The following is a 14,833-nucleotide window of genomic DNA, read 5'->3' on the forward strand; positions in this document are numbered from 1 at the left end:
TGTAGCTCAAGGTGGAAAGATACAGAAAAATATGGTGTGTATGTGTTCGAGGAGGGCGAGATTGTTTCTGTTTGGAGGAACATCAGAGAAGACCTCTTGGAAGGGGCTGAATTTAATCTGGCTTCTCAAGAGTATGTAAGGCACCAGTCATTGGTCTAAACTGTAAACAGCTATTTACAAAGTGTTATATGTAGGGGGAAAAAGACACACATTGTTGTGTTAAATACTACGATTCACCAGTAGTTTTTTATTCTACTTAGACAATAGCCATCGCTGAATATTGTTTACTTTGTGCCTCGTTTCTTCAGCACTAGATCTTCCCTGAGATTTGGAGAAGCAAGTGGCTTCTAATCTACAGAAGAAGTCTGATTGTGCTTCTTCAGGAATTTTAGAGTTGATAAATAACTTATCACTTTTAATCAATCCTTCTCTTGCTGGATTTCTTCCTTGCTTTGTGATCAGGTCTCCATTTTCTTATGGACAGAGGACAAGTGCACAATCATTGGATTTGAAGGCAAACTGTCAAAGCTAAGAAAGTAAGCTGTGCAGTATCTTTTCATAAACAGGAGAGAAGAGATCTTAATACTCTAGTTTCTTCATTGACCCCTTCCAAATATTTCCAGTTCATCATATTAACAAGGATTCTAATACCTGGAAAATATAGTATGAAATTTCTCCTTTGTGCTCACTGAGAAATATGAGTAAGTTTTGAGGCTTTTAAGCATAATTTAAATCAAACCAGAACCAGAAAAGAGAGTAATTTAAGTTAGCAAGTATCTTTTTGCCATAAATGATTAAGGGTTGGATGACTAAGGGTAAAATTTAACTTTAAAATGGAGACTTTATTTTGTAATGAGACATGGAAGTAAATTATGGCAGTTCATTTTTTTTAACTTTGTCTGCTTTTGATTGTTTTAATGCTGTTCCATCTTGTATGGATTGCCAGGTCAAAGGCCAAAGCCCAAATGGAGCTGACTAGGGTGAAGTTGATAGTAGATAATTGTTACTAAAATGATGAATCGTGCTCCTTTTCTCAGAGTAAGTAAATTCATTTTAAATCTATTATCAGCTTCAATCAGAGTGATTATTTTACTAGAGTTAACAGTACCAAACTCCCTGTTATTGGCATGGTGACATAGAGCAGTTTTGGCTAGATGCTAAGGAAGTACTCACTTGAAATATTCATTGCCAAACATCCCTTATGAGATCTATACCAACTCTGTGTGTCACTCTGTTTGTTTACTGGGCTCTATTATGCATCCATGTCACTATAAAATGCAGATAGGGATATAAAGCACGTAGGGTGGGGGATAAACTTACGGGTCTTCAGAACACCATTATGGACAAAGTTAATAGGACGATTACTAAAATAAAGTGAAGTGGGCAAGGAGGTAAATAGCATGTCTCTTTATCAGGTGAGAAGGCTCCGTTTCACGTATTCAATAAATTGAGTCACTGCCATGTTCCTCTAGGCTCTAGGATATAGTAATGAATAAAGCAACATTCCCTGTTTTCATGGAGCTTACATGTGAGATAGGCAATGAAAAGAAAAATATATAGTATGTGATGGTCCTAAGTATTATGCGGGAAATAAAAAAAAAAAAAGGCAGATGGGGAGTATTGAAGCTGGTACAGGGTGAGCTTCCGATGGGGCCTCACTGAGACGGTGGCGCTTTGAATGCAGTCTCCAAGGAAGTTGCAGAGTGCACTGTGGGAAGAGTTTTCTATCCAGGAGAAGATTTTTCCAGACAAAATTCAAAAGTTTTGAAGCGAAAACATGCTGGTATGTTTAAGGACTCTCAGAAGATTATAGTCAGCTATTTAGAATAGCTTAGGCTATTGGCATTTTCAAAATTCTAGGATTCTACAAAAAGTTTGTAAGGAAATCTATATAATGGAAAACTTTTTTCATCTCATCTTATTTGGGGTGGTGGATTTTTTGCTGGGTCATTTACAATAGATTTCAGATGAGGGGTCAAAATACCGATTGAAAATGTGGTAATTTGATTCATCAAGCAATTAAATCACATACCACCTAATCTTTTCAATAGATCATTAATAGGAGTGATGTTCGAGCAACACGATCTGGTCAAAGACAAACCTCTGAAAAGAAAGTGTCCAACGAGAAAAAGGTAGCTTATTATTATAAGCTCTGACGTTGCCGCAACAATGCTTTAGTAATTACCGAAAGCATTTAATTTCATGGTTCCCGCAGCAGGGCAGCCTGCAATGCCCACGTGCGTGAGAACCACTCGGTCGATGACTCAAAGAGCGAAGCAGACCTCGGGGGCAGGCACCGCCAGTGCAGCCTCTGCGGGAGCAGCCTTGGCTGTGCCGGCCACGCGAGCGGCACGTGGTGAGAACTGTTCCTTCATCAGTGGCTGAAGTAGAATGCTCTGGTCCCTGAGGTTTTTCGTGTTCAGTTTTTAAAGTCATCGTGTACTTCTTTGAGTAGGCGAGGAGGAAACGGGAGATTCCAGGTCCCGAAGACAGGTTCAGTGCCCCACCATCCAGTTAGCACACAGTGGGCGCTCAAGCGGTGAAGCATGTGCACCGGTGGGCAGCGCCACAAAGTGAAGATTAATGGCCCCAGTAAATTACAGCCCATTTGTTTGGTGGAATACAGTGTAGCGTTTAAGAACGATCCTGTGAAAGACACTTCATGACATGGTCCAGGATGTATTAAGTGGGCAAAGAAAACAGGTCCAATTCTGAACAGTGTGATCACAATTCTAAAATATGTATGTGAATATGTGAACATAGGAAAAAAACTGGAAAAGCATACCCTGAATTGTCAGCAGTGATGATTTCTGAATAAGGTCATCTTGAGTGATTTTTATTTATTTATTTTTTGAGGAAGATTAGCCCTGAGCTAACATCTGCCGCTAATCCTCCTCTTTCTTGCTGAGGAAGAGTGGCTCGGAGCTAACATCCGTGCCCATCTTCCTCTGCTTTATATGTGGGACACCCACCACAGCATGTTTTCGACAGGCAGTGGGTGGGTCCGCACCCGGGATCTGAGCACCTGGGCTGCCAAAGCAGAAGCGTGAACTTACCTGCTGCGCAGCGGGGCCAGCCCCTCTGGGGTGATGTTTTTTGCGCTTTGCTTTTCCTGATTTTCTATAATAAATATGCATTTGATAGTCAGAGGCAAAAGGTAAAATACTTTAGCACCTTTGGTTTTGTAAACAGATATCCTATACTTGGCAGGAAGTTTTATCTGTATTTATCGTATTTAAATAGGGTATTTTAAATAGGATATTTTAAAATGACTTTTAATCATAAAATCCATTAAGGCATAGATTCATATTGTTGCCTTTTTTTCTTTCCCAAATTACCTAGTACTTTTTAATTTTTTTCGAGGAAGATTGGCCTTGAGCTAACATCTGTGCCCATCTTCCTCTAGTTTATATGTGGGACAGCTGCCACAGCATGGCTTGATAAGCAGTGCATAGGTCCATGCCCAGGGTCTGAACCAGCAAACCCCGGGCCACCAAAGTGGAGTGTATGAACTCAGCTGCTATGCCACTGGACCGGCTCCTTACCTAGCATTTTTAATGCAGAATTTTCTATCTAGTCAAAATGGATCTGTTATGTCATTTTTATTTTAGATAATATAACAGAAAGAAAAGTACCAGATCAAGGAAGGCCTGCCAAAAAGATCGAAGAAGAACCAGGCAAGGTAGAGTATAAGTATCTGTTTATTTCTAGACATTTGGAAAATCTCATTTTTATTTTCATGAAGCTGAAATTAAGCTTACAAAACTGCTTCAAGAGGTTAACCTCCACGTGTGTGAAAACCTCTTGAAGCACAAGGAAGCGTCAAGAGGGTTTACTGTTATGGTTTGTGAGGTGTCTCATCTTTAAAACCTTATAGGTAGAGAATGTGTAGTTTGGTTAACAGAAGAGAGAAAATAAAAACACAGCTGACGGAAACCTTCATGTGAGCATCGGCTAGGAGATGGGTGCAGTGGGTGAAATGCGTTGACTCTGGATTCAGCTAGGCCTGAGTTTGCCTATTGTCTCGCTTCCAATTGGCTATATAATCTTGGGGAAGCTATGAGTTTGTTCTCCCAGCTGTAACATGTAATATCTACACAGAGTAGTTTCAAGAATGAAATCACCTGACGTTTCTGACAGCATCTAGCATAGTGCCTGGTAGAGTCTTCAAAAAGAGCCACCATTTCGAGGACCCAATCCCTTAATTTATAATCCATGCTATAATTCCTTAGCCTTAAAAAAAAAAACAAAGTTATGCCAAAGTGTAAGAAACCTGGCTAGGTTCTTACCAAAAATCAGACATAGATCCTCCAAGGAAGGCAGTACAGGGTGATCTTCACAGGCGAGCAGCTGGACCTCACAGCTCCTCCCTCAAGGTTGGTTTTCTCCTTAAGGATTATCGCTAGTGTCTACCTTTGCAGCCACACAGGCCTCAAGCACAGTGTTACCCTTAAACTCTAGTCCGGGTAGAAATACGTATCTCATTAAAACTCAGAAACGTAGAAACCTCTAAAAATTATGTTGAAATGAGTGGATTAAATTGGCAAAGGTGGTTGAAAGGTACAAACTTCCAGTTATAAAATAAGTAAGTAGAGAATGTAATGTACTGCATGGTGACTACAGTTAATAATATTGTATATTTGAAAGTTGCTAAGAGTAGATCTTAAAAGTTCTCATCACAAGAAAACAAAATTTGTAACTGTGCATGGTGATGGATGTTAACTAGACTAACTGGGGTGATCATTGCACAATATACAAATATTGAATCATGTTGTATACCTGAAACTAATGTAATGTTGTATGCCAATTATATTACAGTAAAAAAAAACTACCAAATAACAAATTGACTTGAAAAAGAAAATACGCTTCACATTTTATATGGTTAATCTTATTGTGCCACATTGAAAAATAGTTTTGCTCATATGATAAACTTATTTATAATAATCCAAAGTTATTAAAAAAGATTATGTCCTTGACAATACTGGTAATCCAATAAACATTGGATTTCTGATTCTCAAACCTTTGTAATTATCAATATAATTTAAGTAAAAAGATACGTATTTGTTAGGTGAGTGAATTTTTCCACCTTAGTTTTCATATATTTTAATTTTTGGTAATACCTAAAACCTATTACATAGTTTTTTTAATATGGATTGGTTCTCCCTCTTTCTGGACCATAGCAATGGTTTATGTAGCTGGTCTTCTGACTCCATGTAAACATTTAATTGTATTTGTTTTTGTTTCTTAAATTATGTACGTGGGATATATCTCTTAACTTTCACATTTTCGGGCCTAAAAAATTGGTGGAATATATCCCAAGAAGAGAGACTCTCACTCTATTCTGTTTATTCACATCCAGGTCATGTCTTTTAAAGTTGATAGCGAAGTAAATACTTTGGAATCACAAACCAGTGTGACAAACGGAAGGGATCCAGATGGAGTCTTATCCAAAGTGGAAAAGTTACCTGAGACAAATCCTGCAGAAGTGAAAGGGAGGCCATCCTTCGCACCAGTAGATTTTCTGTTTCGGCCACCAGATGGTCTGAAGAGCTATGACGTAACACCTAGACTCCAACAAGCACCGCTACTTTGACAGCCAGTGACAGAATGAGATGTTATTAATGAATTCCTTGCTGACATGGAGAACGAATGCCTTTCTTAAATTTGGCCTGTGCTTTTTAAGTTATTTAGTTAGTAAACTATGTTCATTACAAATCATGAAAATTTGACCTCTCCAAAAAATTTTTCAGAAGGATACAATAATGTATTTGACAGATTTGATATTTTCTGTGCATTATTATTTTCACGATTCAATTTGCTTTTTTTTGCTTTTAAGAAGTGACTTAATTGCAACACTTAGAAATAAATTTTTAGAAAGAAGAAATTGCTATACTGCAGCTCAGACATGGTTTGGATTTTTTTGTTTGTGTTTTTTTTACTGAGTACTACTTTATAAAAGCTATCTCAAAAGACAAAATGATTAACTTGTAAAGTGGGGAGAAAAAATCAGTTTGAATCTTTACAAGAAATGGCAAGGTTGCTTTCCAAAGGCTGGCTGGCGGCAGATTGACCGAGAACTGCTCTGCGGCATCTGAGACTCCTAAGTGTGTATGTCCGGTTGAGAGGGCTTTGCATCTGTGGATCTCATCACAGGGGGCAGAGACGGGCCTTCCCGCTGGAGGTGTTTACGGTTTTTCCCTCTAGATTAGACATGTTTTAAAAAACAGAAACATATTTCTATTTTATCCCATGTTTTTAAAAAACAACATAATTTTGAAATCCTTCAGTGAGATGTATGGGTTCATGTTTTACGAAGTGTATTTTTGCTCTTGCTTAGTGATGAGGCTCCAGAAGTAACAAAAGAAATGTTGGCACACAAAAGTGAAACTTCAGTACATCAAGATTCCGACGAATTACGCCGTCCTTTGAGTTCTCTGACAGTTGGGAGCACAGGTATGGTATTTTCATGAATTTTTTACTTGTTTCTCTGGGTTATGGTTTATCAGAGATCGTTTAGAGTCTTTTCCACCATGTGTCTCACCATGTAGCTCAGGGTGTGATCTCAGGGTCAGAAGAGACGGAAAAGCATGGGGAGGGCTATCTGGAAACAGAGCTGGAATGAGGACTGCAGACTGAGAGGAGGACCGAAATGTAAATTTCAAGAGATGAAGAACATTGAGAGACACTGTAAAAGGAGATCTGATGAATGAAATCTTTGAGGCAGAAATAAAATTTTATTTAAATTTTAAATTTATTTACAATTTTAAATTTCAATGTTGAAAAAATTGAAGGATTTAAGAAATTTGTCTTGTGGGGGATGTCATTATAGGAGTTGCTGCTTTGAAATGTATATGTAATGTTTTCTTTAATCTATAGATCGTGTCTTAAATAAAAATGAAACTACTACTGAAAATTTACATGGCTTTCCAATAAAAGAAGTCCCATCACTTGAAATAAAGGAGGATCAGACATCTCAGCAGCGACATGTGCTGCATTTCAGGTCTGTGCGTTTGTTCCCAGTGTAAGCATTTTGTATTAATGTCTAGACATTTAAAACCAAAATTAAACTATTTTAACCTTAATATAATACGTAGATGAATTAGGAGGAAACTGACCTTGAGTGATTTTTATTTATCTTTTAAATTAAAAATCTTTTTCAATGGCTAGTATATTCATGTGGTTGCTAACTTAAAAGATAGAAAGAGGTACAAGTGAGAACTCCCAACCCTACAGTTCGAACCTTCCACAGAGGCAAGTGTTATTCATTTCTTGTGAATTCTTCCAGAGATACATAATGCATATGTAGATAAACTTTTTTTAAATGTAAACAGTAGCATACTATTCTGTTTTCATTTAATGTTAAATGTAGGAGATATTCCATTTGAGTCCTTTAAGAACTTTCTCATGCTGTTTTTGTGTGTGTTTTAATGGCCGCATGGTATCCAATTGTATGGCTACACCACGATTTACTTAGTAGGTCCCTGTTGCTGGTTGTTTCCATTGAGTTCAGTCTGGTAGTATTACTGTCAAGCCTGCAAAAAACAAGCCTGGATGCTTTTCAATCCTCTCCTGTGCAAATAAATAAAGACCTCAATTTACATTCCCTCAGCAAAATATGGGAGTTCCTATTTTATCATACCTTTTTTTTTCAAACAAAGAAACTAAGTTAATGTTTATTTTACAAAAGAAGGATAGAGGGAGATGATGGTAGGCTCCTTGGCCCACTAAATCATAAGATAGGATTATGTTTCTCCAACTATGAAGACTGAAAATTAGAGTTCCTGTTTGGGAACCTAAAAGCCATGTCACCTAAATGCCTTGGACACAGATCAGAGGACTGCATCTGGAGAAAGGCCCCAACGCTCCACATCACACAGGAAATGATGACATACTATGTTCTTGAGTGAATGTAGCAAGGAGATTCTCACATCTTTTCCAATACAGTACTAACCACTTTTTTGGGCTTTGACAATCAAATAGAGGAGAAATATTATCTTCCTATACTTTTAATACTCATTTGTTCTATTATGAATGAGTATATTTCAGAGCCACTTCAGCTGTTTGTAGAACGTAAGGTTTTATGATTGTAAGGGATTTTAGAGATGAGCTAGTCCACCGTGTTGTTGGACTGAGACATTGAGATAATAAGCAATTTACCCAACTAAATAATGTCGGATCTAAGACAAGTCTCCTTTCTCATTAATTAAGTTTTCATTAGATATAAACAGCTAATTTTTTCTTCTAAGAAAAAAAACTATCCTCAGTTTCTCCTGCTAAGATGCTTTTTATAAAGAGACAGATTCAATTTGTCTTGGGCCGGGGTTTCTCAACTTGCACTACTGACATTTCAGATTGGATAATTCTTGTTGTGGGGCCGTCCTCTGCATCGCAGGATGTTGTGTAACGTCCCAGACCAGTAGCACTCCTCTGGTTTGTGACAAAGGTGCTCTAGACACTGCCAGATGTCCCCTGGGGGGCAAAATTGACCAGTGTTGAGAACTACCGCCCTTGGACAAGCAAAGCCTACTAATTAGAATCTGTGAGGCCCTGACACTGTAATTCCAGTCTTACAGGGTTTAGCTTCAACTTACTCTGGGCAGTTGGGTTGGTCTCAGTTCCATGGGCAATACCAGAAGTAAAGACAGAACTCAGGCATGTCTGGTTCTTTCTGTTTCATCTCTGATAAATGAGAACGGAAAGAACTAGAAATATTAGCTTGGAAAGTTGCTCTTGGCATTAACCATCCACGTAAGTTTTAGGTGTAGAAAGATGGACATGTATAGGATATCAACTTGTATTTATGGATTTTAATATATCACAGTTCATAAAATAAGCATCAGCTCTGGAAAATCGCTATTGTATAAGTGTCATATTGCTAATACTTAGATATTAGTATGAGAAACATTTGTAAAGCTGAAACATGTCATAATTTTAGAAAGATTCTCTGATATGAAAGAGAGGAATTAATATTGACCGACTGCCTTGAGTGGGAAAGGAAGCTTGAAGTATAGATTCCAAACAAAGGGGAGGGAACATTTATGTTTTTTGTCTTAGCTTTGTTTATTTTATTTTATTTATGTATTTATTCTTTTTAGGAAGATCGGCCCTGAGCTAACATCTGTTGCCAGTCTTCCTCCTTTTTTTCCCTCTCCCCAAAGCCCTGACATATAGCTGTATATCCTAGTTGTAGGTCATTCTAGTTCTTCTGCGTGGGATGCCAGCACAGCATGGCCTGATGAGCGGTGTGTAGGTCTGGGCCCAGGATCTGAACCAGTGAACCCTGGGCTGCTGCAGGTGAGTGCATGGACCCAACCACTTGGCCACCAGGGTGGCTCTGCATTGTTTATTTTAATATGTCTACATTTATCTGAAACAAAAATCTAGTGTTGCCGAACTTTATAGTTTTGTTAATCAAAATAGCAAGACTTTTCATTTCTCAACATACGTTCACTAGTATCTCTGTGCTAAAATGGTAGATGACTTATAAGGTGTAAGTAATTAGAATGTTAGCAATCATTCCTGGGAGTTAAACGTTTGCCTATTTATTGTTAGATTTTTTATGACTTTTTGAGTGACATCTATATCTAGTATTGTTTAATTATGCAAAATATTTTCTGAATGAAAATGACCTAAATAAATATGGAACAAATTTTCTGATATTTCCTTAATCTTATTTGGAGAAGCTTTTTAGAAAAAATCATTTGTGTGCTGTGTGAAGTCCTTAGATGCTGATGTACAGTGAGTTGTTTGAGGTTGAATTCTTGTAAAATACAAGGTGAGCAGAATGCTGTTTACTATGTAGCAACATATATGAGAATGAATATTGCTACGTTTTAGTGGGAACAGAAGCAGACAGTTAATGCTCAGTATTGGTATGACAAAGTTTTGTAGTCGATGTTTTTTTGTTTTGCTTTAAGGTAAGAGTTTGATTCTGGAAGCCCCAGGATATTTGGGGTGAGGTCGTCTTATCAGCTGGCTGACTTGCAATCAAGGTCCTGTTTTGTTCTCTAGCTTTTAAAAATCTCATCTTTTCTTTAGCAGAAGATCTTATTCCCCTCGCAGTTGGTCAAAAAAGACTCCTTAAGGCAGAAATATTCAAACGGCTTGAAGAACTGGTGGACAATTTGGAATACAAATGAGGCAAAAAGGATACCACCTGTGCAGACCTGGATGGGTTCTGGAACATGGCCAGCCTTCAGGTATGTGGCCAGGATTTGGAATGGCTTAACTTTCGAGTCGCATGTTTTTGGAAGTGAGGTAACAGTAGTAAAATGGGAGTAGTAGAGGCTGCTTAGGTATCTGTAATATTAAAGGAGATATTAGCCCCTTTACAAACTGTAAAGCACTGTCTAAATTTTATGGCTGCTGTCCCCTCCTCCTGCATACTGTCAGGGTAATTTCTATATGGGTTGGAAATTGAGATTCTATTCAGCTGTTGCCTAGTCTGTGATGATTCCATGTGTGCGAAAATGAGGACGAGTCTTCAGTAGCTGGGTCCATCGAGCAGTTATTGTCCCTGCTGTGTGTCAGGCGTTGTATGAGGAGCTGACAAATAGGCACATTCTCTACCCCAGAGGAGTTTATAGTTTTATCAGAGTCAGACATAGCCCTCATACCAATCTGGTGTAGAAAGCGCTGATAGAGGCCGTTACTAGGAAAATCAGTGAAGGTAGGGAGATGACAATTTCTAGCTTTTTGAGCTTATTTTAGAAATAAGCATATAAAATACTAATTCAAGAACCAGTGGCCAAGAACCATGAGACATTTGCAGACAGCCCGAAACCTGGAAGAAGGGGCCGCAGCAGCACAGGAAGGAAGCTGTCTGGATGAGGCCGTGGGCTGATCCAGGAGAAAGAACTTTAAAAGCAAGTGTTAATATGCTCAAAGAGACCAGGCATTTTTTCTGCCAAATGAGAACAGCTATGCAAAAAAGAACATTCAGAGAACGACAACAAGAGCTCTTTGAAGTTAAAAACTATATGAGCAGAAATGTAAGATTCACTAGAAAGATGGAATATGAAGCTGAGATCTCCCATAAATTAGAGCAAAAAGAGAGAGATAAAAGAGGAGAGACTAGATAAGAATATTAAGGGGACCAGTCTAGGAAGTATAATATCCAAATAACAGGGATTCCAGAAAAAGAGAACAGAAAAAATAGTGGAGAGGAAATGATCAATGAAATAGTTTGACATTTTCCTGGAACTGGAGGACCTGAATTCCAGATTGAAGGAGCCCATTGAGTGCCTAGCACTGTATGTCAGTGTAGACACACACCAATGCACAATGAAATATAATTGTACAACTCTTGGGATGAGGAGAAACATCTAGAAACTTCCAGAGAGCAAAAACAAGTTTCATACAAAAGGTCAAAAATCAGAATATCCCTAGATTTCTCAACAGCGACATCGAAAGCTGGGAGAACAAGGCCCTCGAACTTCTCGGGGAAAATAACACTCAGCCTGGTGTTGTATACCCAGCCAGTCACGCTTGAGGGTGGAAAGGCATGTTTCAGACACACACAGTCTGAAATTTTACCTCCCAGGCACCCTTTCTCAGGAAACTGAGAACGGCCCTCACAAAAATGAGGGAGTAAGCCAAGAAAGGGGAAGGAGCTGGGACAGATCCCCAAAAAGTCTAAGGGAATTGTGGCTGAGGTGAGTAAAGAGGGTGAGCAGCAGGCTTAGGAAGCAGCTGTTCAGACTGGAGCAGGAGGCTGGGGCTCGGCGAGATACTGTCTCTGAGGCTGAACGGAACAGAATACCCGAGTGGTTTGCTTTTCTAGTTGTATTAAGAGGGAATTTATACATACTGTGCAGACTTTAGAGGCAAATTGATGATAGATACATTAAAAAACTAAGCAAACAAAAAGCAAAGCAATGATGAAGTCTAGAGAAAAATGTGAAGAAACACAATATTCTGGTAATTATATGGCGCAGAAGTGAATAGTGTTTATGGAGTCACTTTATGACCAGTTGACATAATAATGAGTTGGTTCACTAGCATCCTTCAATGGTGACCAATTAATTTTGTCTTTCTTAGTATCATAATTATTTTATGGATTTAAAAGTATTTGTGTTGGCATCTTTTACAGTCATTATCTTTAGTGATGCTCATTTCCCAGTTTTGGCCAGTGGGAGCCTCTTCAAGTTGGCTCCTGGGGCTTTTATTTATTTTAAAGAGCTATACTGAGGATAAACAATCTACATATGATAAAATCTGCCCATTCTAAGTGTAAAAGTCAATGATGTTTAGTAAATTTACAGAGTTGTGCAACCGTCGCTGCAATCCAAACTTAGAACGTTTTCCTCACCGCAGAAAGATGCCTCTTGCCTGTTTTCAGTCAGTTCCCATTGCCACTCCCAGTCCCAAGCAACCACGAGTCTCCTTACTGTCTCTGTAGATTTGCTTTTTCTGAACGTTTCATTCTAAGAATCACCCAATATGTGGTCTTTTGTATGTGGCTTCTTTCCCTCGGCGTGGTGTCTCTGGGGTTCCTCCATGTTGCAGCACATGCCTGTACTTTGTTCCTTTCATGGCTGAGTAGCGGTTCATGGAGACATCAGTCTGTATCGTCCAGTTGATGGACATTTCCACTATTTGACGATTACGAATAATCTATGAATATTCACTTACAAATCTTCATGTGGGCATGTTTTCTTTCACTTGGGTAGATATGGCTGGATCATGTGGTAAATTTCTGTTTAACTATTTAAGAAACTGCCAAACTGCTTTCCAAATTGATTACACCCTTTCACGTGCCCGCCAGCAGTGTGTGAGAGCTCCTGTTGCTCCGCATCCTCACCAGTGCTTGCTCCTGTCTCTCTTAGTATTGGCCATCCTGTGGGGTGTGAACTGTCATATTGTAGATTTGATTTGCATTTCCCTAATGAGTAATGATGATCAGCATCTTTTCATGTGCTTATTATTAGACATTTGTATGTCGTCTTCGGTGAAATATCTATTCAAATCTTTTTGCCCATTTTTAATTGGGTCTGTCTTTTTATTATTGAGTTGTAAGTGTTCTTTGTATATTCTGGATACAAGTCCTTTATCAGAAATATTTGCAAATATTTCCTCCCAGTTTGTGGCTTGTTCTTTAATTTTCTTAATGGTATCTTTTGGAACACAGCTGTTTTTAATTTTGATGAAGTTCAGTTTATCAATTTTTTTAATGTTGTGATTTTGGCATTATTTCCAAGAACTCTTTTTGCCTAACCATAGGTCACAAAGATTTTATCTTATGTTTACTTCTAAAAGCTTTATCTCTTTCACTTAGGTCTGTGAACATTTGGAGTTCATTTTTTAAAAAAATTAAGTTGTGATTAATTATTTTTTGCTAGGAAAGATTTGCCCTGAGCAAATCTGTTGCCAGTCTTCCTCTCTTTTTTTTCCTCCCCAAAGCCCTGGTATATAATTGTGTATTCTAGTTGTAAGTCCTACTAGTTCTTCTGTGTGAGCTGCCACCACAGCATGGCTACTGCTAGACAAGTCATGTGGTTCCACACCCAGGAACTGAACTTGGGCTGTCAAAGCACAGCATACTGAACTTTGACCACTAGGTTATCAGGGCTGGCTCTGGAGTTCATTTTTGTGTATGGTGTAGGAAAGAGCCCAAATTCATATTTTTTCTTGCAGATATCCACTTTTCTCAGTCCTGTTTGTTGGAAAAAACTATCTTTTCCTCACTGAATTGCATTGGCACTTTTGTTGAAAATCAATTGGTCATAAGTGTAATCCTGAGTCTTTTTGACATTTAAATTTTTTTGAGAAAGGGAGATTGAGAGTACCTATTTGTATAAATGCAAATAGAGTACCTATTTGTATAAACAGAGACTCAAAGCATATTTACCCAACTGTTGACAGTGGTTACCACTTTGAGGAGATTGGAAATACCAGAAGGATGGGATCATACATTCCCATCCTGCTAGTATGTATATTATTTGAATCCTTTAAAATGAGATTGTGCCAGGGTCAGCCCAGTGGTATAGTGGTTAAATTTGGCACACTCCACTTCATTGCCCCAGGGTTTGCGGGTTCTGATCCCAGGCATGGACCTACACCACTCATCAAGCCATGTTGTGGTGGTGACCCACGTACAAAATAGAGGAAGACTGGCACAGATGTTAGCTCAGGGCCAGTCTTCCTCAAGCGAAAAAAGAAGAGGATTGGTAACAGATGTTAGGGCCGATCTTCCTCACCAAAACAATAAAAATGAAAATAAAATGAGATTATGTCAAGAGAAAGAGAAGGCAAGCTACAGACTAGGGGAAACTTTTGCAAAAGACCTATCTGATAAAGGACTGTTTTCTAAAATATACAAAGAACTCTTAAAACTCAACAATGATAAAACAAGCAACCTGATTTAAAAATGGACAAAAGAACTGAACAGACAGACACTTGATCAAAGAAGACAGATGGATGGTAAGTAAGTGTATGAAAAGATAAGATGCTCAACATCATATGCCCTTAGAGAATTGCCAGTTAAAAGTAAAATGAGACACTAGTACACACTTATTAGAATGGCAAAGATCCAAACCGCTGACAGCACCGGATGTTGGTGAGGATGTGGAGCAACAGGAGCACTCATTCATAGCTGGTGGGGGTGCAAAATGGTGCAGCCACTTTGGAAGACAGTTTGGCAGTTTCTTACAAAACTAAACAGAGTCTTACCATACGATGCTGCAGTCACGCTCCTTGGTGTTTGCCCAAATGAGCTGAAAACCTGTGTCCAGACAAACATGTGCACAGATGTTTATAGCAGCATTGTTCATAATTGCCAAGACTTGGAAGCAATGGATATGCTCCTCAGTAGGAGAAGGGATAAATAAACTGT

At 38.6% G+C, this 14,833-nt stretch overlaps 2 protein-coding genes and 1 long non-coding RNA gene across 10 annotated transcripts in view; 1 reads left to right on the forward strand and 2 right to left on the reverse strand.

Moving 5' to 3' along the window:
* The window catches only part of LOC139043864 (centromere-associated protein E-like), a 73,709-nt gene extending 58,904 nt beyond the window's left edge, over positions 1 to 14,805 (reverse strand). The window contains exon 1 of the mRNA XM_070503619.1: positions 14,671 to 14,805. The gene's annotated coding sequence lies outside the window, so the exon portion shown is untranslated. The remainder of the gene's footprint in view (positions 1 to 14,670) is intronic.
* LOC139039730 (serine/threonine-protein phosphatase 2A regulatory subunit B'' subunit beta-like) overlaps positions 1 to 14,833 on the reverse strand; it is a 144,504-nt gene that overhangs the window by 18,737 nt on the left and 110,934 nt on the right. The window contains exon 3 of one of the 8 annotated variants that reach the window (XM_070503624.1): positions 7,273 to 14,829. The exons of 6 other annotated variants lie outside the window; for them this stretch is intronic. In XM_070503624.1, coding sequence (XP_070359725.1) covers positions 14,806 to 14,829 — 24 coding nt within the window. In that variant the 3' untranslated portion in view covers positions 7,273 to 14,805. Of the gene's footprint in view, positions 1 to 7,272; positions 14,830 to 14,833 lie in introns of those variants that run through there. One more of the 8 variants, XM_070503628.1, reaches the window with a different exon arrangement.
* On the forward strand, positions 3,129 to 14,501 carry LOC139043867 (uncharacterized). The gene is made up of 2 exons (XR_011500934.1): positions 3,129 to 3,682; positions 5,360 to 14,501. It is a non-coding gene; the product is annotated as an uncharacterized lncRNA (long non-coding RNA).

This window comes from Equus asinus, unplaced genomic scaffold (assembly GCF_041296235.1).
Source record: "Equus asinus isolate D_3611 breed Donkey unplaced genomic scaffold, EquAss-T2T_v2 contig_4, whole genome shotgun sequence".
Classification (NCBI taxonomy): domain Eukaryota; kingdom Metazoa; phylum Chordata; class Mammalia; order Perissodactyla; family Equidae; genus Equus; species Equus asinus.